Source organism: Eulemur rufifrons, chromosome 8, assembly GCF_041146395.1.
Source record: "Eulemur rufifrons isolate Redbay chromosome 8, OSU_ERuf_1, whole genome shotgun sequence".
NCBI lineage: Eukaryota > Metazoa > Chordata > Mammalia > Primates > Lemuridae > Eulemur > Eulemur rufifrons.
Window position 1 is genome coordinate 49,518,853 of NC_090990.1, and position 24,019 is coordinate 49,542,871.

Genomic DNA, 24,019 nt, shown 5'->3' on the forward strand with positions numbered 1-24,019 from the left:
TGAGGCAAGAGTGTACAGCTCCACGAAGACAAGGACTGCTTATTCACTCCCATGCCGAAAATGGTGCCTGGCAAATACTTATTATTTTTTGGCTAATTGAATATGTAGGAAAAATCCTACATCTTCTGCTAGAGATTCTGGTTCAGTTGGTCTGGGATAGGGCTTGGGCATTGGTATATTGTAAAAGCTCCCCAGGTGATTCTGATTTATCTGGTACCACTGGACTAAATGAATAACCTGAACCAGTTGGAGATGAGAATTTTTATTTGGTCACCTGACTAGAATGCAGTGGTGTCATCGTAGCTCACAGCAACCTCAAACTCCTGGGCTCAAGCAATCCTCCTGCCTCAGCCTCCCAAGTAGCTGGGACTATAGGCATGCACCACTACACCCAGCTAATTTTTTTTTATTTTTTGTACAGATAGAGTCTCACAACGTTGCCTAGGCTGGTCTCAAACTCCTGACCTGAAGCGATCCTTCCTGCCTCAGCCTCCCAAAGTGCTAGGATTATAGACATGAGCCACCACGCCTAGCCCTGATAGAGCCTTTTGATGGTCAAAAAAAAAAGTGTGTTGAGGTGAGGGTGGTGGGAGTGGTAAAAAATATTGAAGAGAATGACACAATTTCATTTAGGAATAAATTCTCAGCCAGGTTACCTCTCTCTCTCTCTCTCTGTATTTGAATTCAGAAGTGAATGGTTGTCATGGGGATGTGTCTTAATATGTATATTTGAATAGAAAAATGTAGTCAGATCTTTTCTGACAGAAAAAAGTTTTATTTGGCCTGCTGGTTTGACAGTGAAGGCTGACTTTGCCAGTTAGGTAATACGTGGACATTTTCCATAAATCAAATGGGCTAAAAATACAGCACCAAGATTTTGAATAAAATATATTTAAACCACATGATGAGAGAGAAATGCTCTGTCAAAATTTCTATTACCCAAAGTATTTTGAAATTAATAATATTTTAATTTTCTCACCCTTTCTGAACGTATCAGGTTAGTCAAAATGTCTCTAGGTAGAAACATAACAGGTATAATTTAATAATCATTTGATAATTTTTAAGAAAGCGTTTTTGATAAGTTTCCCAGAGATCGAGAAAGTGAATGACTTGCATGACTAAACAGCAGACCCTCGTCTAAGTCAGGTGCTTTCTAATTCTTTGCTTGCAACAAAATTTTGGGAAGAAATAAGTTTTAGCAGGTCACTAAAAACTGCACTTTAATGATAGATCACTCTTCGGTTGTTGGAATATAACTTGGAAAAAGTTCAAAGAATTGAATGGCATTGCTGTAACAAAACTTCTATTGTCATCCTCTGATTTAAATCGATGAGGTTTTTTTTTTAACACTTATATCTATGAAAATGGAAAATAGAGTGGAATTAATGTTGAATACTATCTCAGTCAAGCAATAATATTCATATGTAATATTCACATGAACTATTTTTTTAAATCATAATTTATCTTAGTAAGAGAGGCATTTGTTATAACATTAATTTTTATTTAATGATTTTGATTGAAATTAGTAATGCATTGATCATTTTGTTCATTAGTATACTACTAATTATAATGATAACTTAATTCTTTATTCTTCAGAATTGTTATTAAAAAAGAAGAGCCAATTTACCCTATTTCTAAATAAAGCTTCTATTCATCTTTTCTCTTTCATCTCCACTGCCGCTGTCTTATTTTAAGACCTTACCATCCTTCTCCTAGAATATTGTTAACATCTTTTTAATTAGTTTGCCTGACATCAGACTCAACCCCTTCTACTGAGCTGTCTGCAAGGAGGGCAGATTTATTGTTTTCCTTTTTTTAAATGTGCTTTGAGATGCCTGGTCTTGAACTACTGGGTTCAATTGATCCTCCTGCCTCAACCTCCCCAGTAGCTGGGACTACAGGCATTCGCCACTGCAGCCACCCCCAGATTTATTTTTCTAAAATCCCAAGTCAAGTCACATCACTCTTGTATAACTCAATGATTCTATATTGGCTGGGCATGGTGGCTCACGTCTGTAATCCTAGTACTCTGGGAGGCTGAGGCAGGAGGATGGCTTAAGCTCAAGAGTTCAAGACAAGCCTGAGCAAGAGCGAGTCCTTGTCTCTACAAAGAATAGAAAAAGTAGCTGAGTGTGGTAGCACATGCCTGTAGTCCAGCTACTCAGGAGACTGAGGCAGGAGGATCACTTGAGCCAAGGAGTTTGAGGTTGCAGTGAGCTACAATGATACCACGACACTCTACCCAGGACGACAGAGTGAGACTCTGTTTCAAAAGGGGGAAAAAACAAAAACCAAAAAAGATTCTATATTGCCTTAAAATAAAATCTATACACAAATCCTTCATTTGCTCTCCATCCTCCTGTAATTCTGGGTCCTTAACTCCCTCCATATCCAACATTCTCATTCCCTTTTCTTTTCTTTTTTTGAGACAGAGTCTCGCTCTGTTGCCCGGACTAGAGTGTCGTGGCGTCAGCCCAGCTCACAGCAACCTCAAACTCCTGGGCTTAAGTGATGCTCCTGCTTCAGCTTCCCGAGTAGCTGGGACTACAGTTGCATGCCACCACGCCTGGCTAACTTTTTCTATTTTCAGTTGCCCAGCTAATTTCTTTCTATTTTTAGTAGAGACGGGGGTCTCGCTCTTGCTGAGGCTGGTCTCAAACTCCTGAGCTCAAGCGATCCTCCTGCCTCAGCTTCCCAGAGTGCTAGGATTACAGGCGTGAGTCCCCAGGCCTGAGCCCCCCACCATTTTTTTTTAAGTAGCGAGGGGGTCTTGCTCTTGTTCAGGCAAGATTGCAAGTGATCTGCAGTGAATTGCAGATTGCAAGTGATCCTCCCAGAGTGCTAGGATTACAACTGTGAGCCACTGCACTGGCCTCATTCTCTCATTCTTGATGTTCTTCCTGTTGCCTGGAATACACTGTATGCTTTGGTCCCTTTAGCCCACTGATCCTCCAAGTCTAAAGTCAAGAATTATTTGTTTCTCTGGGGAGGCTTCCTTATCTTTCCCTCACGCAGACTTGAGTGCTTTCCTCCTTTCTTTTTCTTTTATTCTTTCTTTTCTGTATTTACCCAGAGCCTGTCACAGGCCTGGCACTGGGCAAGTATAGCCGAGCTGTTGGTTCCAAACCCACATCCCCTTGACCCTGTCACAAGATCACCTTCAGAAAATTTCTGTGCATGTGGATGGCTTCCTGGGTCTTTTTGTTTGAGGGATGCCTCAGGAACCACCTTTTACCAATGAAAAACAAGTTGATGGACAAATATCCCAGGACAATTCTGAGGTGTGTTCTACACAGTCATCCAGAGGGTCCCTGTGAGCTTGAGCTCCTGTTGCCCGGAGAGGTGGCCCACGGGTTCAGTATGCTGCACTGGCCTTCCTCCCTCTCCTGTTTCACTTTTTCTCTCCTTCACTGTGTTTCCTAGAATCACTCCTCAAAGAAATGACTTGACCCAATTCCTTTTCTTAGGATCTGGAGGAGTCCCAAGCCAAGAAATCTAGACTCTGGGGATAAAATGGTGAACTTTCATATTTTACCCTATTGCATGAAAATAGTAATGTAAGCTGCACAAGGAGAGAGATTTTTGCGTTTTAATCATTGATGTGTCACAAACATCTAGATATATGGTATTGAATGAAGAGTAACAATAGCTAATATTTATTGAGTGCTTATTATGTGCTTGATGTGATTTTTCAGAGGTAATTTAATCCTCAAAAACCATGTGAAATAGATATTAGTAGCAGTAGTAGTAATAATTGTTCACCTTTAGATATGAGAGAATTAAGGTTAACCAATGGATATAAATCACCCAGGTTGTAAATGGTGGATACAGGTTTCTAATTAAGGTCCCTTTAACCCTAGAGCCCATACTCTCAAATTTTTGTGTTTTTGTTTTATTTTTTGTTGTTATATGTCTGTCTTCTCCATTAAACTTCAAGTTTATCAAAGGCAGGGACCCTCTTCATCTCTGTATCCCCAACACCTAGCCTAGATCCTGGAACGTAGTCAGAACTCAGTAATATTTGTTGAATAAATGAAGTGAAAAGTGGTTTATACATACTTATGTTGGGGAAGAATGGGAGATAAGGTTTTCTGGAGCCATTTCACCATTCGTAGAAAAGCTTTGAATATAGCCTAGGACATAATCTCTTTTAAGACAAGGCATCTTCAAAGTACTTCCATTTAAAACTCCCCTGAGATTTTTGACTCCATAACCAAAGAAACCTGGACTCCATTTGGCTAGTGTTTGGAGCTGCCTGCCTTGTTGAATTCTCCTTCATTCCAGAACTTAACTTTCCTCTCTTTCTTTCATTTGAAAGGTTCCTGGCAGAGATGTTTAAACCACTTATGGACCTAAATTCCTTACATCTGATAATCTATAAGTCAATGAAAGCAGGGACTCTTTTGACTACCATTATGTCCTCAGGGCTAATTCAGTGCCTGGCACATAGTAAGTGCTTGATAAATATTATTGAATGAATGAGGCAGACCTAAGAGTGGATTTGTCTAGTTTCCAGTGATTACCCATGAACCATCCTAAAAAGTGTCTACAGGGTTTTAGGAAACCATATGTTAGGATCAGTTATTACTTACCAGATTTGCCAAAAAAGCAACTTGAATTTTAGGTTATATAAAATCTTAGCAAAAAGAATCTTAGTCCTTCAACTCTCATGTAACTTTTAGATTTTTCTATAACTAATTTTTGTTATATGCCTACGTTAGGATGCTTTAGCTGCAAACAATAGAATATTCATTGACTTGAGCAATAAAGGATTTATTGGCTACTGTAAGAGGAAGTCCAAAAGTAGGGAAGAATTCAGGGTTGGTTTAGAGGGTGAATTTATGTCATCAAAACCAAGTCCTCTCCACCTTTCTGCTCTGCCATCCACACAGTTGGCTTCATATTAACGTTGGACCCCCTCATGACTGTAAGGTAGCAGCCAACAACAATTGGGCTACTCAAAAGGCTGAGGCAGAAGGATCACCTGAGCCCAGGAGTTTGAGGCTGCAGTGATCTAAGATCACACAAGTGCGCTCCAGCCATGGTGAGGAGAACCATGACTGAAGTTCCATAGTCATGTCACTCTGGGCCTGACAAATTTTGCATACCTCATATAGCTCAGACTGTTGTGAGCTATTTTTCTTTTCTTAGGACCAATCAGGTATATCACTTGAATCAAGATCAATTCCCTAAGCTTCATGGCTGGTACTCAGAGAGAGTGAGATGGAATCGAAGCTGGGGAGTCAATCCTGATGTTCAACACAAACCATCTCTTCTGCCAAGTAGTAAAAACTTAATCTCAGTCAATTCAGTCTTCCTCTGCCTTACCCCAGTTGTGGTGGAGAGTGGGGCACGGGAAGTGCCCAGCATTGAGAAAGCCCCCCCCTCACTGTCCCCCCACCCATGTTTTGTTTTCACCCACCACATACATCAATGTTCATTGAGAAGAGCTGTTAACAACTGATTTTCAATCATAAGTGACTTGTCTCTGTGCCTGACTGTCAGGCTCCTCTTGGTCTGTTTTTCTCTCTCTCTCCCCTCTGCCCCACTCCCTCACCACTCTCTTGAGTAAATGCTGCTACTCTGCTGAGGCCCGTGGGGAACCACTTGCAGTTTTTTCATGTCTTTCTACATAGTCAGAGACTTTGAACTCAAATGCCTTTAAGGGCAAGTCAGTGTAGTAGACTAGGTTTAAGATAATAGGAAATGAAGACTGGAAAACCTAGAGAGGGCACCCTCTTCCCAAAGTCATTCAAAATCAATTTGTTTAAAAATCCTGTGCTTGTGCCAGGCCGTGGTGGTTCTCACCTGTAATCCTAGCACTCTGGGAGGCTGAGGCGGGAGGATAGCTTGAGCTCAGGAGTTTGAGACCAGCCTGAGCAAGAGCGAGACCCCATCTCTATTAAAAATAGAAAAATAAGCTGGGCCTCGTGATGCCTGCCTGCAGTCCCAGCTACTCGGGAGGCTGAGGCAGCAGGATTGCTTGAGCCCAGGAGTTTGAGGTTGCAGAGAGCTATGATGACTTTACTGCACTCTACCTGGGGTGACAGAGGGAGACTGTTTCAAAAAAAAAAAAATCCTGTGCTTGCCAAACAGGACCTGTTTGTGGACCAGAGTTAGTCTGTTGTACACTTTAATCTGGGGTCTTGCTACTTCTCTAAGTACTACCTGGGAAAAGGAATACAAGCCTTCTCTGCATTTGGGCCTTTCCAACCTAACAGCCAATTCTTTCTTCTTCCCTATTAGAGCTCAGCTCTGGGAAATAAACAGGTATACAGGTCCCCCTTTTGTAAAAGGACATCATTTCTACTTACATTCTCCCCCGACTCTTCCTTCTGCCTAGCTAAGGGATTTCTCCTAGTCTTGGATGTGGGAAGCAGAAAGCCTTAAACCACTTGTGGGCTCCTGAATCATTTGTATTGTCTAAGCACAAGTACTTCTCCAGGGAGCCTAATCCAAATTTCAAAACCAAGGAAAGACTCTTTCTGTTGTATTAATCTCTTCCTTAAGGCAATGGACATAAAATTCCTTGGTTGTTGCATTAAGAGGGAGAAGGATCATGAGGTGAAATTTGGGAAAACATTATCCTGCAATAGAAGAAATATAATGTCCAGAACACAGGACGGTTTATCAGACTACACCTGTGAAGGGGCGAAGGGAAAACTTCCCCTTCACCCTCTGAAGTTCCCCTGAAAAATCAATTCACAAAGGGCAGATTAATTGGAGAAAAGGTATACAAATTTATTTGACTTATACACGGGGAGAACCAGTGAGTGATTACCCACCTCCCAACAGGGTTGAGGAGCTTATATACCATCCTGGCAAAACAGGTTGTGGGAAGGGGGAGAAGAGGAATTCTGTTGAAGGGAAATAAAGGATTAGCAGGGAGAATGAATGGTTCAACAAACATTATCTTGTGGAAGGGTCAGTTCAGGTGTGGTTACATTCCTGGTCTGATAGGGAGGAGAAGAAAAAACAATTGTTCTCCTTGATGAGTCTGAATCTTAGGTGATAAAGGAACTTCAACTTCATCCTGTGCTTTGGGGAGACCTGGGGTTGGGAATCATCGGGGGGCCTGAAGGCTGGGGAAAGGTCGGAGAAACCTTGAGGTTTCTTGAGTTTGACATGTCAGAGCACCATATTTTGGGGTATTGGTTCCTGAGCCCCAACACATATAATGTCTTATATGTTGCCATGTGTCTCACCTTAGGTTTATATTCATCCAAAAGAGACCTAAAAGGTGAATGGATTTGAAATTACATTAGCAAAATCAATAAGAGTGCTGTACAGCATTCAGCATGCACCCCCGAGATAACAGGATAGGGAAGGCTATCTCACAAAGGGAAATTAGAATATTTCATGGACAGAAATATTATCTACCATGTAGAAATCTCGTATCATCCTTTTTCAGGGATACTCCATGATCATCTAAAAACTCCCAGGGACTTGCATAGTTCAAAATGAAGTCCAGGGGGAGAGCGAAAATGAAGTCTAGTACATGGCATAGTAATATTTAATGCATATTAGTTATTTTTGTCATTATTGTTAATATGCCATTAAGAAGGAGAAATTCTTTCTATGTTGCCTATCTATGTTTTTGAAGATGAACGGGAGAAGTTTCCAGTGCTTTTTTCCTCTTTCTTTTTCTAAATTGGTTTTGATTCAACAAGCAACAAAAGACACACTGGTGTGCTTGTCTCCAGGAAGCTACCATATTACATAAGGAATGGCTGAGTAATGTAGAATATTTAGCACAAAAAAGAGAAGCTTCGGGTGGGACAAGATGGCTGTTTTCAAATTTATAAAGTCTTTTTTTTTTCATTTTTATATTTATTTATTTCATTGAGACATGGTCTCATTCTTTCACCCAGGAGTGCAGTGGCACAATCATAGTTATCTGTAGCCTCAAACTCCCCGGCTCAAGTGATCCTCCTGCCTCGGCCTCCCAAGTAGCTGGGACTATAGATGTGCACACCCAGCTAGTTTTTTTCTGTTTTTAGCAGAGATGGGTCTCGTTTGTGCTTAGGCTGGTTTTGAACTCTTGAGCTCAAGCGATCCTCTGCTTTGGCCTCCCAGAGTGCTAGGATTACAGGTGTGAGCCACTGTACCTGGGCGAAATATATGGAGTCATTATGTGAACACAAATTTCATGTATCCTGAGGGTTCTTAGAAAATAGCCTTAGTGGTAGAATAAATTTGTCTGCCATAGCTTAATTCTTCTAAGAACCTGCCTGTAGTGTCATGAAGCACATTGAGCTTTGTGGTGGTTTAAGGACCAATAATACAACTAACACATAAAGTGCTTACTACATGTCAAGCAATGTTCCAAGCCTCTTTACATTGTATCCACGTAGCCATTATATCTATGGCTGGATACTTTCCCGATAGCCATCGTATATTAACTCATTCAAGCTCACAAAAACCCTATGACATGGAACTGTTAATAATTAGGCCAATTTTTAACACAGAAAAAATGCAGCACAAATTAAGGAACTGATAAAGTCACATATTTAGTAAGTGGCAGAGCCAAGTCTTAAATCTCTTGATCTGTCTCTAAAGTCCATCCTCTTAATTTCTACGCTATTTCTACTTTCTACTCTTAGAATTCATTTGGAAACTCTCATTTAACTGGTGTATGTTCTCTTACCTCTGGTCATCACATTTCTGATCTTCTGGGTCCTCTGCATAACCCTCTAAGAAGGCACACTTTTAAACTTATTTTCCCTTTTCTACTTTTTTAGTTTGCCTAGGAATGACTTGTCCATAGTGACCTCTTAGGCAAATGGGGACTGAGACATGGGCTGGGGATCTGGGAGCCAAGTTTGGGACTGGTGTGCTAGTGAGGTGGGGGGTGGCAGGGGGCAGCTGGAACTCAACCCCAGAGTTGGTAGGCTGGCCTGTTGTCATGGGGTGAAGAACAAAGCAGGAATGCTGTTTGGGAGCCAGGTTAACAGCGAGTCAAGTGTCAGATCAAAAGGATCTGGCAGCAAGACCAATACCTGGAACACGCAATATTTGGCAACAAGAGGCTGACAGATGAACTGACAAGTCTGGGAGGACAGATGTAAGCTAAAACCTGGCAAGGTTCCTGAGAGGGCAGCACCTTTCATTGGATGCTGGTGGTCTCACCTGATTGTTGAGGGAGCCAATTCAACACAAGTGGCTTCCTCTTTCCTGGAACTATTTCTCTATAGACCAGTGGTCTGGTGCAGAACCTTCCTCCCAGAGTCTTAGGAACCTCTTCACTAAACTACTGAGAAGCAGTAGGGTGTGGTGGTTAAGTGCTTTGGCCCCATCTAAGATGCCTGGGTTCAAATCCCAGCTGTTACCTACTGGCTCAGTGTCACTGGGGGATTAATTAGCTAACCTCTTCTTGGTGTCTTAGCTTTCTCTTCTATCAAATACTTAAGAGTGTTACTTCATTGGTTTGTGAATCAGCATAGCACAGTGATGAAAGAGCATGGACTTCAGAAGCAGAATGCTTTGATTTATGTCCTTAATCTGCCACTTATGGCTGTGAGACCTCTAGCAAGTTATCAGATATCGTGTTCCAGTTTTAAGGTCTGTAGGATGTACATATGATAACAGACTACCTATGTCATAGGACTGTTATAAGAATTAAATAGTATTACATATATTATAGTATATAATATTATGATATATTTCATAACATTATATATAAAATAGATGGCACTTAGAATTGGGTTGATACATAGCGAGCACTCAATAAATGTTAACAGTTATGCTGCCTCCATCTAAGGTTAAAAAATAAATAAACAGGACAGGTACAGTGGCTTACACCTGTAATCCTAGCACTTTGGGAGGCCTAGGTGGGAAGATTGCTTGAGGTTGGGAGTTTGAGACCATCCTGAGCAAGAGTGAGATCCTGTCTTGACTAAAAATAGAAAAACTAGCCAGGCATTGTGGCGCATGCCTGTAGTCCCAGCTACTAGGGAGGCTGAGGCAAAAGGATCACTTGAGCCCAGGAGTTGAGGTTGCAGTGACCTCTGATCAAACCACTGCACCCTAGCTGGGGCGACAGAGTGAAACTCTGTCTCAAAAAATAAATGAATAGTTAATTGTACATTAAAAATAATTTTATATACTTTTATGATTATATCTCTATTAATATCTATCTATTAATATATCTTAGAATTTCTCTGGCACATAGCAAGTACTCAATAAATGCTAACTATAATCTTTAGTGCTCTTACCAGAAGCCCAAACTTAGAAAGCTCCCACAAGGGAGATCCCCTTTACCGCACCCAGCCTGGATGAGCTGGACTTGAGCAGAATAAGCTCAGTATTCAGTTCCAGTCCCTTCATCCAGCTGCAGCAGGAATAAAGCTGTACTTCCTCTAGCAGTTAACTTTGCACAAAGGAAAGATACGCCCAAACACATCTGATCTCCAGGCCTGCCTACTAATTGCAAGGCAACTTCTAGAAGGAATCTGCTATCGATTGTGGTTGGGAAGATAGGGTGAAGAATGTGAATGACACAGTCCTGTCCATGCTCACTATCAGATGTACAAATCAAAGCAAAATTCTGGGCAAGACATCATCATGACATTATCATTTTATGATATGTTTGGAGGGAGGAGCGTAACAGATTGTAAAATTGCTTTCTAGTGCTTCAAAGTGAAAAGACCAAGGGTGGGAGGTCAACATCTTCATCTCCTAAGAGAGTGCCTCTGTCATGTACTGTTATCCTAGGAATGATTTCCAGTCTGTTGCTCAGGGAGAATAGTGGGTCATACCAGGTATGCTGATCTTTTTTCTTCCCAATTCCATCTTTTTTTAACTGCTTGGGAACTTTATTTATTTATTTATTTATGGTCTGAGAGAGCTGTGATGTGAGAGCAGGTTTGTAAAATAAATGCTGCTGCCTCTTTTTAATCACTATTAAGATGTTATAGGTTAATAACCATGTGGGCTGGTAAAATTGGGGGCTAAGATGGTTCTTTCACTTGTAAGACTATACTAAGGTCACAAATAATACCATGTTAGTCCTTTATCCACCATTTATTCTTCTCTCAATACAACCTTTTGGCTTCTTGAGTATTTATGGAGAGCCTATAGGGAGAAAGGCACAGCGCACACTGAGACAGATATCTCATCCCTTCTTCCCATAATTTTCTTTTCTGAATCTGGGCCCAAGTCACTAGCCTTTCTCATATCTGTCCAGAGAAGCTTCACAGAAGGCAAAGAGAGAAATATCTCTATCCACTCATTCATTCAGCAGTAAGTCAGTCTTTCTACAATATTTGCTAAGTGTTCCCCACCTGCTGCACTTTCTACCAAGCTGTGCGGAGGCCATGAGGAACATGATGAGGCCACTGCGTTCAAGGAGCCTACAGTCTCCATTAAATACAACGGAAATAAACATGAAATTATGATAGAAAGACAATGACAGAGAGGTGTGATAGCTGGAACAATGGGGGTTTGCTTTTAGAGGTGGGGTCGGTGTCACATCCATGAACTGTGGTTTGAGAGATTACACAATTTCAAAAAATCTGGTGAGTCATATTAAATTAAATTTCAAAGGTAGCCTGGCGCAGTGGCTCACACCTGTAATCCTAGCACTTTGGGAGGCTGAGGCAAGAGGATCTCTTGAGGCCAGGAGTTCGAGACTGGCCTGAGCAACATGGTGAGACCTCATCTCTACAAAAATAAAAATAAAAATTTATCTGGGCATGGTGGCACATGTCTGTAGTACCAGGAGGCTGAGGCAGGAGACTTGCTTGAGTGCAGGTGCTGGCGGGTTGCAGTAAGCTATGATGGTGCTACTGCACTCTAGCCCAGGCAAAACAATGAGACCCTGTCTCAAAAAAAAAAAAAAAAAATTCCCTTTCTAATTTTATTTTGAGCCAGATGATCACAGATAAGCAGAAAGTCTAATTTACATGCTATATGTCTTAAATATCTAACACTTGGTAAACAAACCCCCTACCCCTTGTCCCATTTTTTTAAAACAAAGATTAAGCTCAGAATATCAACAGGCGGTAGATTCCAGCTGACCCTTATTTGATTTTTCTCGTTTATTTTAGTGTGTCCTTTTACTTATGGTTAGTGAGTTATATACAGTTTCTTTTTCAAATAAATTATTTAAACAAATTGAGTCAATATAAAGAAACATGATAAGCAGATAAGAGCCAAGGTGGTACAAGGTTATGGCAAAATTGTGCAAGTAGTATGGAAATGACTGAAAACAGAGCACTGTGCACTGAATGAGAAAATCTGTGTTTTAGTCCCTGCTGCACCATCAGCTAGCTCTGGTACCTTGGGCAGTTCACCTAACCTCTCAGAACCTTAGTTTTTTTGTCTGTGAAAAGGAATGATAATCTGTACCCTACCTTGTTTGCAAGCTTGTCAGAATCTGACGAAGGAATGTGTAAAAGTGTCATCAAATGTAGACTTTGTACTACCATCCCAGAGAGGCGATGCAGCTTGATGTTGAGTGTGTTATGAGGGGGAGGGAGACTTGTCAACATTACAAGGTTATTTATTACAGGCAAAGTGCCATATATTTTTGAGTACAGAAAGCTTGGAGTTTACAGTGTTGCAGAGGAGACAGAAACACATTAATAAATAGTTGTGTAATAACTCACAGACTGTGATAAATGTTCTAAATGGGTTAAAAACCCTTGACACACAGGAAGAAGTTAATTACATGAATATACATGATAAGAATAGCTATCATTTACTGAGTACCTATTATCTCATTTGTTCCTCATAACTCAGAAACTGAGCTCAAAGAGGCTAAATAACTGACCCATGGTTAATAATGGGGATGATGATATTTATGACTGAATACTTATTATATGCCTAGCACTGTGCTAAGTCCTTTATATACATCTAATTTAAGCCTCACCGCAAGCCTTTGGGGTGGGTATTATCTCCATTTAAGCAAACTAAGGCTCACAGAGACCATGAGGCTTGCAGACTTAGTGAATGATGCTGTTGCAATCTTAGTCAATGTTTGCTGTTGTCCTATGTCTGGCTCCAAAGCCCATTTCTTCCTTTTCCACTGCACTTGCAAGTCAGAAGCTGAGCTGGGGGACCTTGAGGTGGCTGTGTGCAGGGATAATCCACTGAGGGCTCTTTTGTGAAATGCTAGATTCCGATGTTGGCTGAGTTTCTCTAATGTGTTTGCCTATGTCACAACTCTGTTTCATAATTTAAGCTGCCCAAAGCATAAAGTCCCAAGATCATGTGAGTGGCAGCACTGTTCCATGATATTATAAGGTGATATTGGTAAAGATATTTCAAAAGTAGGCAAAAGAACTGGGTGCTAGGGTAAGGTTCATCTAACTAGTGTAGGCTAAAAGCCGTTATGTCCTGTGGGAACTTACAGAATCAATTCTTAATAGATTCAAAGGGATCTTCGGGATTTGTTAAATCCAACCTCCTCATTTTACAAAATTTTTACAAAGAAAAGAGGTTAAGGGCCATAGGTCAAAGAGCAGGCAGAGTAGTCAAGATACCACACACCTCCGGTGTGTCAATGCTCTGTTCACGACACCAGTGGTTTTCAAAGTGTAGTATCCAGATCAGCTGCCTTAGCATCACCTAGGAACTTGTTAGAAACCCCAGCTCCAACCAACTGAATTAGCAATGTTTTTTTGTTTCTGTCCCCACTTCCTGGTCCAATTCCAGCAATAGGTTTTAACAAGTCTTCTGGGTGTTTCTGATACATGCTCACATCTGAGAACCGCTCCAAAGAAGTATCTGCTATATATTAATATTATACAGCCTACGGCAAGAGGAAGAGGGGCATTTAAGTCACCCCTGCCCCCACAGAGGCTCTTCTCTTTGTTCCCAGTGAAGGGTGGAAGGGACTCATTCTCAGGTCTACAGCACTCTGAGATATCTTAGAGGGAGATGAGTCTATGGAACAAATGCTGGCGTGACATTTGTGGCCTGAGTGTGTTGTCTGGCCAATTTTGTGCCTGGAGGAGTGGGGGGAGAGGGGCTGGGTGGCAGGATGTTATGTCAGGCTCTGACCCCTGCCCCACAACAGAGCAGCCAGGAATTGAGAGGAGGTTCTTTTCCACACCATCCCCACCATTTGCGTTCCTCAGACTCTCTGAGCCGCGGTGGTGGCGTTCAGAACTCTGCAATGGATTTCCACAGGCAGGTGGCCGGTGGAATGGAGGTGAAGGAGGAGTGTGCAGAATGTGAAGGTGTGTGGAAGGCACCTGTGCGCCCCTTCTGAAGATTTTTTTCACTTTATCCTGAAGGGAAGATAATATTGGAAGCGGGGAAATAATACAAATTGATTTTTACTTTGGCAATATTTTGGCAACTGTATGGAAAATGGAATGGCACAGAAGTTGGAGTCTTATGGGTGGTTATGGCACTACTTGGGGTGGGAAATTGAAGGCTGTGTGTAAGGTGGACCCAGAATTAACAGCATATGGATTGGGATATGCGGAGGAGGCTGAGGAGGGGGAGAGAGCCTGCTTCCATTTGGACTTGGCGAGTTGTAGGAATAGCACCAACATAATGGACGTGTAAGTCCTGGAATCACTTACCTATAAGGTCCTGAGCACGGTGAATGACATCCTCTTCTTCCTTGTTCCTCAGGGCATATGGACATTGGAGTCAGTCGTGGGTTCAAAACTCCCGCTAGAGCGCAACTTCCTGAGAGCAGGATTCGATCTCTTGTTCATGGCTCTATCCCAAGGCCCTAGAACAGTGTGTCTGGCACATATTAGGCGCGCCATAAACATTTGTTGAATGAATGAATGAATGGTCACACTCCAAGCCTCCTTTCCTCATCTGTAAATGCCATACCTGGAAAGGCTGTTGCATAATGAAATCACCTAGCTGTGAACTTGACGCATAGTAGGCGCTCAACAAGTTGTATTTTTCCTTCTCCTTCACAGTGGGCTGAGTCCCTAGGCGACCGCAAAAAAGGGGTGTCTCTCCCTCGCGTCGTCTCCACCTGCCGTCGCCCCCGCAGCCCGCACTGGGTCGCGGGGAGCACGTGGGCCCGGAAGGCGGGGTGGGAAGGGGAGGGGGCGCCGGCCCGCGGCTCGCGCGGAGTCTGCCTCCCCGGCTTACGTAAGGAGCGAGTCCCGCGCGTCCGGCCGGGGCTCGGAGGCTGGGCGGGCGGAGGCGGCGCCGCCCTGCGGGATCCGGGCTGGAAGCCTCTCCGAGCGCAGCCTCCAGCTGAGGTGTGTGTTTATTTGATTGCTTTGGTGGAGAGGCGCCGGGCTCGGGCTCCTCGTGCGCCCCACAGCTGGGGAGCGCATCCGCAACCCCAGGCGGAGGTGGGCCCCTCCGAGTGCAAGCGGGAGGCGGCGGCCGCTGAGACCCCGGGGGATGTGACAGCAGCCGGGGAGGGGCCGAGACGCGGACTTCACGTTGCCCACGTGCCGGGACCAGACAGGGGCTCAGCCCCCTAGGCTGCCTAGTGCGTGGGACGGCGGGCGCCGCGCTTCGAGTCACCCCTTTCTCCCAGCTTCCCTGGCTCGGCAGAGACTGGCTTGGGGATGCCCGGCCGCCCGGCTCCCTTCTTGGAACGCGGCGTGAGGAGCGAGACAGAGGAAAAGACCGAGGTGGGACTGGCCAGGCCGACCTCTGACCTCCCCGGAGGCTGACCACGCAGGGCGGGGGCACTGGCGCTCTCCAGAATCTCTGCGTGGGGGCGAGGGGGCGGAGGGGGCGGAGGAGGGCGGGGAGGTGTAGCGTGGCGCCTTACTCCGCCTTTGAGTCGGTCCCAGTGCAGGGCTGAGGGGAGGGGTTGTCTCAAAAGTCTCTCCTTCCCCCTGTAGGGGCGGCCGGCGAGTCCCAGCGCGAGCTGAGGGTGCCAGAGGTAGGGGCCAAGAAACAAAGTTCCCGGGGCTCCCTCCGGGGCCGCTGTCTGGGCTGCCAGTTTGGCCGCCCTCCTCCTCGCGAAGGCAATGGCTTCCAAACTCCTGCGCGCGGTCATCCTCGGGCCGCCCGGCTCGGGCAAGGGCACCGTGTGCCAGAGGATCGCCCAGAACTTTGGCCTCCAGCATCTCTCCAGCGGCCACTTCTTGCGGGAGAACATCAAGGCCAACACCGGTGAGGGGCTGCGGGGGCGAGGGGCGGGGGTGAGCCGCAGCGGGATCGGGTTAGGCCGGGGCGCGAAAGGGCCCAAGAGGGGCCGGGTTCCTCAATCCCCGGCGCCCTTCCCCCGCCCGCGTGTGGTCGTGCAGGCTCGTACGTGCCGGGGCGCATGCAGTCGGCGGCCCCCGGCCGCGCGGCTTAACCGCGCCCGGGGAGGAGGCTGACGCTCGCGGGGAGGAGGGTGGGAGGCGCCTGCGGCTCCTCTTTCCACCCGGCTCCTCCTGCCTTGGGGAAAAGCCCGCAACCACCCGGCTGACGGAACGAGAACCGTGCAGCGAAAAACCCCGAGCCTCCCTCTCACGCTGCCTCCTTAAGGCAAAGCCGTCCCCCAGCCCCTCGGTCCCCGGCCCACTCCCCCGAGTCCCTAGTGAGCCGCGCGCCCCCTCTGGCTCGAGCCCCCGAGGCGGAGCGCCGCCCACCTGTGGGAGTCCGGCCGGGCTGCGCGCCGGGGAACCTGTGGCGCGGTGGGGCTCGCAGCCGCGCGCCCTCCAGCCCCTCCGCGCAGCCTCGGGCCTCTGGGCAGAGTGAGCCCGGGGTGGCTTTGAGAGGCCTGTCTGTTCGCTGTCGCCTTCTAAGGTAAACTCTCCCCACCAACTCCCCCTCCTCCCCAAGCCGGGGCCTGGCGTTTAGGAGATTAATAGGAGACTCGTTCTGATAAATTACATTTGAATCCAGCCTTCCTGGAAATGGCTTCTTTAGCTGCCTCCCTTGGCTAGAAAAGCCTCCCTTTCCTGGCCTGGTGAACTTGGGAATATAGATCGTCTGACAGTGTTCAATTCGTCCGTTTCCCCCGCTCCTCCCGCTCCGCCTTCGCACCGGTCAGACGAATTGGCGTTAAAAGGCGAGAGGTAGCGGGGATTCTGCTGCGAGGCGCGTAACCCTTCTGGGATGCAGGTGCTCCTAATTAGCAATTCCTTTGCGAGAACTTGTATTGCAGACGGGTCTTCGCTTTGTCCAGGGTGGTTATTGCCCATCATGGGGTAATTATCCAAGGATCTACATTTCTGAAGCACAGGTTAGTTTGAAGAGGTGAGTGGAGAACTGTACTTTAAAACAAAAGGAAAGCTTGAGAGCAAGGAGTTAAAGTATCTCCAAGGCAGAGTTTAATTCATTACCTCTTAAGCGGGTTGTAAAAGCAAGCATTTACAAACACTTCCCCCCACCCCATGTCTCGGAAGGGAGAGTTCTGTGTACCGGATTGCACTTGAATTTTCACTTGTGGGTATTGTTACTTCAAGTGGGTCTATTTTGATTTGAATACTACATTCAAATGCATTTTATTCTTGGAATGCTGTGTTTGGAATGCAGTTTGGGGGGGGGGGGGCAGCCCAAGAGGGAAGGCTGGCTCTCAACCTAAGGGTTTTGTGTTTAGGTTGGGCGGCTTCGTGGTAGGGAGATGGAGAGACACTGAGGGAGGATGTGGCTAGGGTGGGTTGGAGCCCATCCCATAATTCCCTATACCTGACTTGGTGATCTGTTTCCTTGTAGCATGAAGGGCTTCATACTGTCCATTCTCGGACTGGACTAGTGGTCTTTTCCATTTTTAAAGAGGATGTGATGGGAAATAGCTTATTTCTGCACTTTCTTAGGAGTTCTGGAAACTTTCCACTTGCCATTTTCCCTTGTTCTCATTTTTTTCCTTTGGTTGGGTGTGATGGCTCACACCTGTAATCCCAGCACTTTGGGAGACTGAGACGGGAGGATCACTCCAGGCCAGGAGTTTGAGACCAGGCTGAGCAACATAGTGAGACCTGGTCTCTACAAAAAATAGAAAAGTTAGCCGGGCGTTCCTGTAGTTACAGCCACTCTGGAGGCTGAGGCAGAGTGAAACTCTGTCTCAAAAAAACTAAACCAACCAACCAAACAAAAAACTTTGTTCTGAATTTTGGTTTCTGCTCTCTTTCAAATGCCTTCATTTATTTCCTCCCTAGTGTTTCACCCTGGAGTAAGAAGTGACAGAAGTATTTATATTTTCTTTTTCTGTTCTGATTCAAGTAGTTTTTGCATGAACCAATTTTAAAACCGTTCATGGGGAAAGAAGAAGAAAAATAAAGGGCATCAATTTTTTTTTTTAAAGTGATGTGCTTCTAGTGGACTTAGGGGTTCGTATCGGGTTGTTTTTCTCTCTCAGAAAGTCTAAGAATCTTACAGGCTCACTGCCTGGTAAATAAAACATTCCACAGTATTCATTTTTCTGTTACCTGCTGTTTGCTTTTAGCTAATTTCCTGCTAGAGGAGCACAACCACCCTCTCTGTAGGTACCCTTTTATAGTTGAAAGTTTGAAGGAGATGATGCAGCATAACAAAGCCCAGGAAATAGAACCGTGTAGGAATTTGAATTGGAAAGTGCTTCAGGCCATCTGCTCCAGCCTGGATTTGGGCATACTCTTTATCTACATGGCCTTCCTTTTCCTGCAGCCACTGCCTGGTGAAAAGCTACTCCTCAGGAAAGGGCCACTCTGATGTCATTGCTTCTGAGAAGTCTTCTCTCACCTGCTCTGGCAGAATTCATCTCTCTCCTCTGCGCATATCTTGTTGATTATGTTGCTACTGTCACATACAATTATAATGCAGGGTAAGATGCAGGTATAATGCCTGTCTAATTCATACAGTAGGTATCTGCTGAGTACCTGCCATGTGTCAGTGTTCTAGATACTGGGAGCAGTAGCATTGTTTAAGATTATCGTGTGCCCCTTGTTGTCCTTCTACCTATATTATGTTCTGATTCCCACTCTCAAGCTTAAGGGACAGGGATCTGGCAAAGTATCTAACGCATAAAAGGAGTTCATCAAGTTTCTGTTGAAGTGCATGGGTCACAAATTTGGTCTACATTTTCCCACAGAAATCAAACAGCCTACGGGCATAGAGTCCTTATTTTTTAGTCAGCTTTATGGTAAAAGTTTGTACTTAGTATAGATCTGAGATTAGCTTCATGATAGCTGTCACCCAGTTGGCCCTTCCTAGACTGCCTGGAGCAGTAGGGCTGAGGCTTATCAATTACCTTATTTGAAGACACACCCGCAGATCTTTCACTGAGATTTTCTTTAGCACACTGCATGAGTAAATAGAACAGAGAGTTATGTTAGATTACCAGGATCTGGGTCCCATACTCTGTCATAAGGAATATTAGCTTTTTTCCTTGTGTATGTGCATGCACATGCATGTATGAGTACATACACACACAGGGCTGGCACTCAATGGAGTGAGAGTGAGTCCTGTTAAAAATACTGATACTTAGCAGTAGATTGTTTTGTTGGGTCATATCTGAAGGATATGAAAATCCTGTTTTAAGGATTGGACAAATAGTGATAGTTTTTAAAAAGCACATTATTTTATACTGGATCTATCATCTTCAATTGCAGGAAAATTGGCAAATCTCCATCTGGAAGCCTCTTGGACTTGATTGAGAGAAAATATGTTCAAGAACAAACCTGTTTCTGCTCTTAATATTAAGTACAGTTCTTGCTGGAGTTTGCAGATGGGACTAGCATTTCAAAGTAGTTTATGGGCTGAGCCTCTTCTCTCTGAAAAGATGGCCTAGTTCAGAGGGCTAGGGTTTTGTTTTTGTTGTTGTTGTTGCAGATTAAGTATAAATGTGTATCTTTTCTTATGTAAGGGAGGAATAGAGAAATTGTATCAGAGAGACTTAAGAGTCAGGGCTCAACAATGTATCCAAAACAACTTTCAGGAGTTAACTTTTTCTTTTTCTTTCCTTTTTTTTTTTTTTTTTTTTTTGAGACAGCACTTCTCTCTGCCTTGGCTAGAGCACCGTTGCATGATTAATAGCTCACTGTAAGAGTTAACCTTTTTCATACATCATACAGGGTCTTGGGCTTATTACAGGATTTCTAGAGTATACTGTATTCCATTTTTTCCCTTAGCTTGGTGAGATTCAGGATGTAGCACAGGTCAAGCAAGGGTCTGACTGGTTTTGAGGCCTCTCTCCAGTCCAAAGGTCCACTCCACATCCGCTTGCTTGTGTTTGTTTGTTTCTTTGAGGGTTTTTACACATATTTGAAGAGTGCTATTTGTGCCCTGAATAAGGCATCCCATGACAGTAAGTCTGTCTTAGCCACACGCATATGTGAATCTTTGCACATTCTTCGAGTGTGATCATTTTTTAAAAGTAGCTTTTTCTAATCAAAGTCATGCTTTGTAGAAAATTTAGAAAATGTGAAATGGTAGAAGAAACTGCAGAAGCAAGTAAAAATTACCCTTAATACCACCCTGACACTTTAAAATGCTAACAGAAGTTATTTTTTTCCTTTCTGTGTATTTGCCACTATCCCCAACAAACTTGGTGTTATAGTATTTGATAACTTTTCTTCTTTCCACTAAGATATGTATTGTGAGAGTTTCCCTGTGTTCTTAAAGTTTCTTCAAAAATATTTTAAATATCCATATAAATATTCCATTCATTCAGCAGATATTTTTGAGTATTTACTCAAATATTCCTTTGTCCATAGAGGTGAGAGTCCACAGGGAGGTTAGGGGTTGAGGGGATTCAGGAGACAGAAGGTAAGCATGTGTGAGATAAAAAGGATAGTATGAGAAGTGCATATTACGAAGGAAATGAAATGGTGATGAGTTAGTGACCTGGGACAAGGTGGCTGTCCTAGGTTGTGTGATTAAGGAAGGCCTCTCTGGGAGGTGAATGTATCCTCCATTCATATCATAATAAATGAACATGCTATGATCTAAGAGCAGAGTGTTTCAGGCAGAAGAAACAGTAAGTGCAAAGGTTCTAAGGTGAGAACAAACAGCTTGCTTGAGGAACAGAGAGAAAAGGCAGTATGTTTGGAGCCTAGTGCAGAAGGGATGCAGAAGTAAGTTAGGTCAGAGAGATGAGCAGGTGCCAGATCAGGTAGAGTCTTGAGGATCCTGGTAAGGATTGGATTTTATTGTAAGGGCACTGGCAAGCCATGGAAGGGTTTTAAGTAGGATAGTGACATGCATGGATTAACCTTCTGAAAGGTGACCTTTTGCATGCTTTGTGGAGGAGTAGCTCCAGATGAGCAAGAGGAAGAGCAACATGGATGAATAGAGTGGACTTTGGCTTGGACTGGGTGGTGGTGCAAAGAAGGAGAGAAATGAAGGGCTTTTGAGATATGTGTAAAGGCAGAGCCAACTGGACATAATGAGTTGGTTGTGACAGGTGATGGAGAGAAAGATGTGTACAACCAGTCCTAGAATTTTGGCCTTGAGTGCCTGGCTGGGTAAATGTGCCATAGAGTTGAACTAGAGTGTGTCTCACCAATCTTATGGGGAACATTTGGTTTATTTGCATTATTTGCTGCTTAGAAAGCTCTTATGAACGTCACTGTATGCATAACATTGGACAAATATACTTTCCTTAGATAGGTTTCTAGGAATAAAACTATTGAATCAAAATAGTTTTTAGGCTGGGTGCAGTGGCTCACGCCTGTAATCCTGGCACTCTGGGAGGCCAAGGTGGGAGGATTGCTTAAGCTCAGGAGTTAAAGACCAGCTTGAGCAAGAGCGGAAACCCTGTCTCTACCAAAAATAGAAAAAATTAGCTGGGTGTGATGGCCCACGCCTGTAGTCCCAGCTACAGTCCTCGCACTCTAGGAGGCTGAGGTAGGAGCAATACTTGAACCTACTAGGAATTTAAGGTTGCAGTGAGCTTTGATGATGCCACTGCACTCTACCCATGGTGACAGAGGGAGACCCTGTCTAAAAAAAAAAAAACAAAAACCACAGAGGAAGAAGAGAGTTTTAAACTTAACTTACAGACACCCAGTTAAGTTCTTGGTAGCTTTCAGGTGCTACTTTATTCTGTACTTTTTGGCTCAATAAATATTTTATGTAAATATAGATATACATTCATACATATGTGAATTCTTTCTTTGTTTTTCTGATTATAGAAATAATATGTGTAGGTTATCAAAAGTGTAGAAAGCTGAGAAAGATGAAGACAATCACTTGTAATCCACTAACTGGAAGGAAAAAAATCACTGCTACTACTTTTATATACAGCATATCCTTCCAGATTGTTTTTCAGAAATACACACAGAGTCTTTGAATTATATTATTACTATATTGTATTATAGTATTATAGCATTACTATTTTTAAAATTGCTTGATTTACTTAACAATGTGTCATTTAACATTTTCCAATGCCATTAAATGCTGTTCTTTAATGTGAATTTAATGCCCATGTACTATTTCTCTTTTCCAATATAATTTATTCCTTTTTTTATTTTTTGAAGGTAAAATATGCAGACATTTTCAAATAGTACACCAAGAATAGAGTAGAAAGTTTCCCTCCCTTCCCTGACCCCTGGCTCCCCAGTTCATCTCTGCAGAGGTGCTTGCTTTTAACATTTTTTGGGTGTTCATCCAAAGAATTTATATGTACATCTACAGCATACGGTAATGCCTCTTAAAGAACAAATTTATTCTTTTGCACTTCTTTTTCTTACCTTGGCATTATAGCTTAGACATTGGTTTCTATCAGCACGTATCAATCTACCTCCTTCTTTTACAAATTTGGCCACATTCTCTTTTCTTGTACACATGTACCACAGTTTCTTTAGCTAGCCTTTCTCTAATATTTTGGTCTCAGGACCTTTTAACACATTTAAAAAATATTGAGAACCCCAAAGAGCCTTTGTTTATATGAATTTTAGATTTTAATAGAAATTAAAACTGAGAAATTTAAAAATATTAATAAAAATAACTAATAAATCCATCCATTTTATGTTACCATATTTCTATGAAAAACAGCAATTTTCTAAAACAAAATCTAATGAGAAAAGTAGTATTGTTTTGCATATTTGCAAATCTCTGGCTTAATAGAAGAAAGCATCATTCTCATATCTGGTTCTTCAGTCTTTGGTGCTATGTTGTTTCGGTTAAAGTATTTAGAGAATACAGATACGTAGTAGTGAAAGGTGGAATTCATGGACCCCTAAAAAGGTCTCATGGACCCTCAGGGGCCCTCTGACCATACTTCGAAAACCTACAATTTAAGCAGCACCCTGTTGATGGGAATTTAGGTTATTTACAGTCCTTTGGTGTACAAAACATGCTGCACTGAATGTCCTGGTAAATACGTCTTTCAACAAATGTTTGAGTGCCAGGCAGTGTTGGCTTGTGGGATGCAAAGAGGTGAAACAAGGTCTGTTCCCTGAAGGAGCTGCTAAGTTTTTTTTGTGAGAAGAGGCAGGCAAACAAGTAGAAAATAAAGTAATTGAGGCTGGAAGATGTGCATGCACAGGGAGGAGGCAGATTACCCAGCATTTAGAAGGTGGGATTTGGGAAGGCTTTTTTAGAGGAGGTGATTCCTGAGCTGAGTTTAGACAAGTGAGTGCAGCTACCAGGGGAAGAGATGAGGTGGTCATTGTCACGGCATACCTGGAATGCCTCTTCTAAAGTTTGTTTGTGGTCCACAAGAGGTCCTTGCTTTTTTATGGCTTGTTCATACCTTATATATCATCATTTTAATCTGCTTTCATCTCTAATTATACTGTCACAGGAAAGAGTTATCATGCCTGCTCCATGTCACCTGTTTTGGCTCCCATTACTTGTGCTTTCCTTTATGATACACATAAATATAGTGGCATCATAGTTTATGAAGCTTTTAAACTTCTGCTTCAAACTTCCTGAACTCAAGTGATAGCAAGCAATCATTAAACTACTAAATTGGGTTTCAAACTATTAGGTATAAATTCAACCATTATGAACAACATATCGAATTACCTGTACCCTTTATTTATTTTTATCTTATTTTATTGAGACAGAGTCTCACTCTGTCACCCTGGGTAGAGTGCAGTGACATCCTCTTAATTCACTGCAGCCTCCAACTCCTGGGCTCAAGTGACCCTCTTGCCTCAGCTTCCCTAGTAGCTGGGACTACAGGCACGCACCACAGCACCCTGCTAATTTTTCTATTTCTAGT

The 24,019-nt window shown here is 43.4% G+C and overlaps 1 protein-coding gene across 7 annotated transcripts in view; it reads left to right on the top strand.

The window, feature by feature from the left end:
• Positions 1 to 15,081: 15,081 nt before the first annotated feature.
• Positions 15,082 to 24,019, top strand: part of AK4 (adenylate kinase 4) — a 70,540-nt gene continuing 61,602 nt past the window's right edge. For 2 of the 7 annotated variants that reach the window (XM_069478029.1, XM_069478034.1), the window contains exons 1-2: positions 15,082 to 15,563; positions 15,780 to 16,053. In XM_069478029.1, the coding sequence (XP_069334130.1) occupies positions 15,909 to 16,053 (145 nt within the window). In that variant the 5' untranslated portion in view covers positions 15,082 to 15,563; positions 15,780 to 15,908. Of the gene's footprint in view, positions 15,564 to 15,701; positions 16,054 to 24,019 lie in introns of those variants that run through there. The other 5 variants (XM_069478032.1, XM_069478036.1, XM_069478033.1 and 2 more) reach the window with 5 other exon arrangements.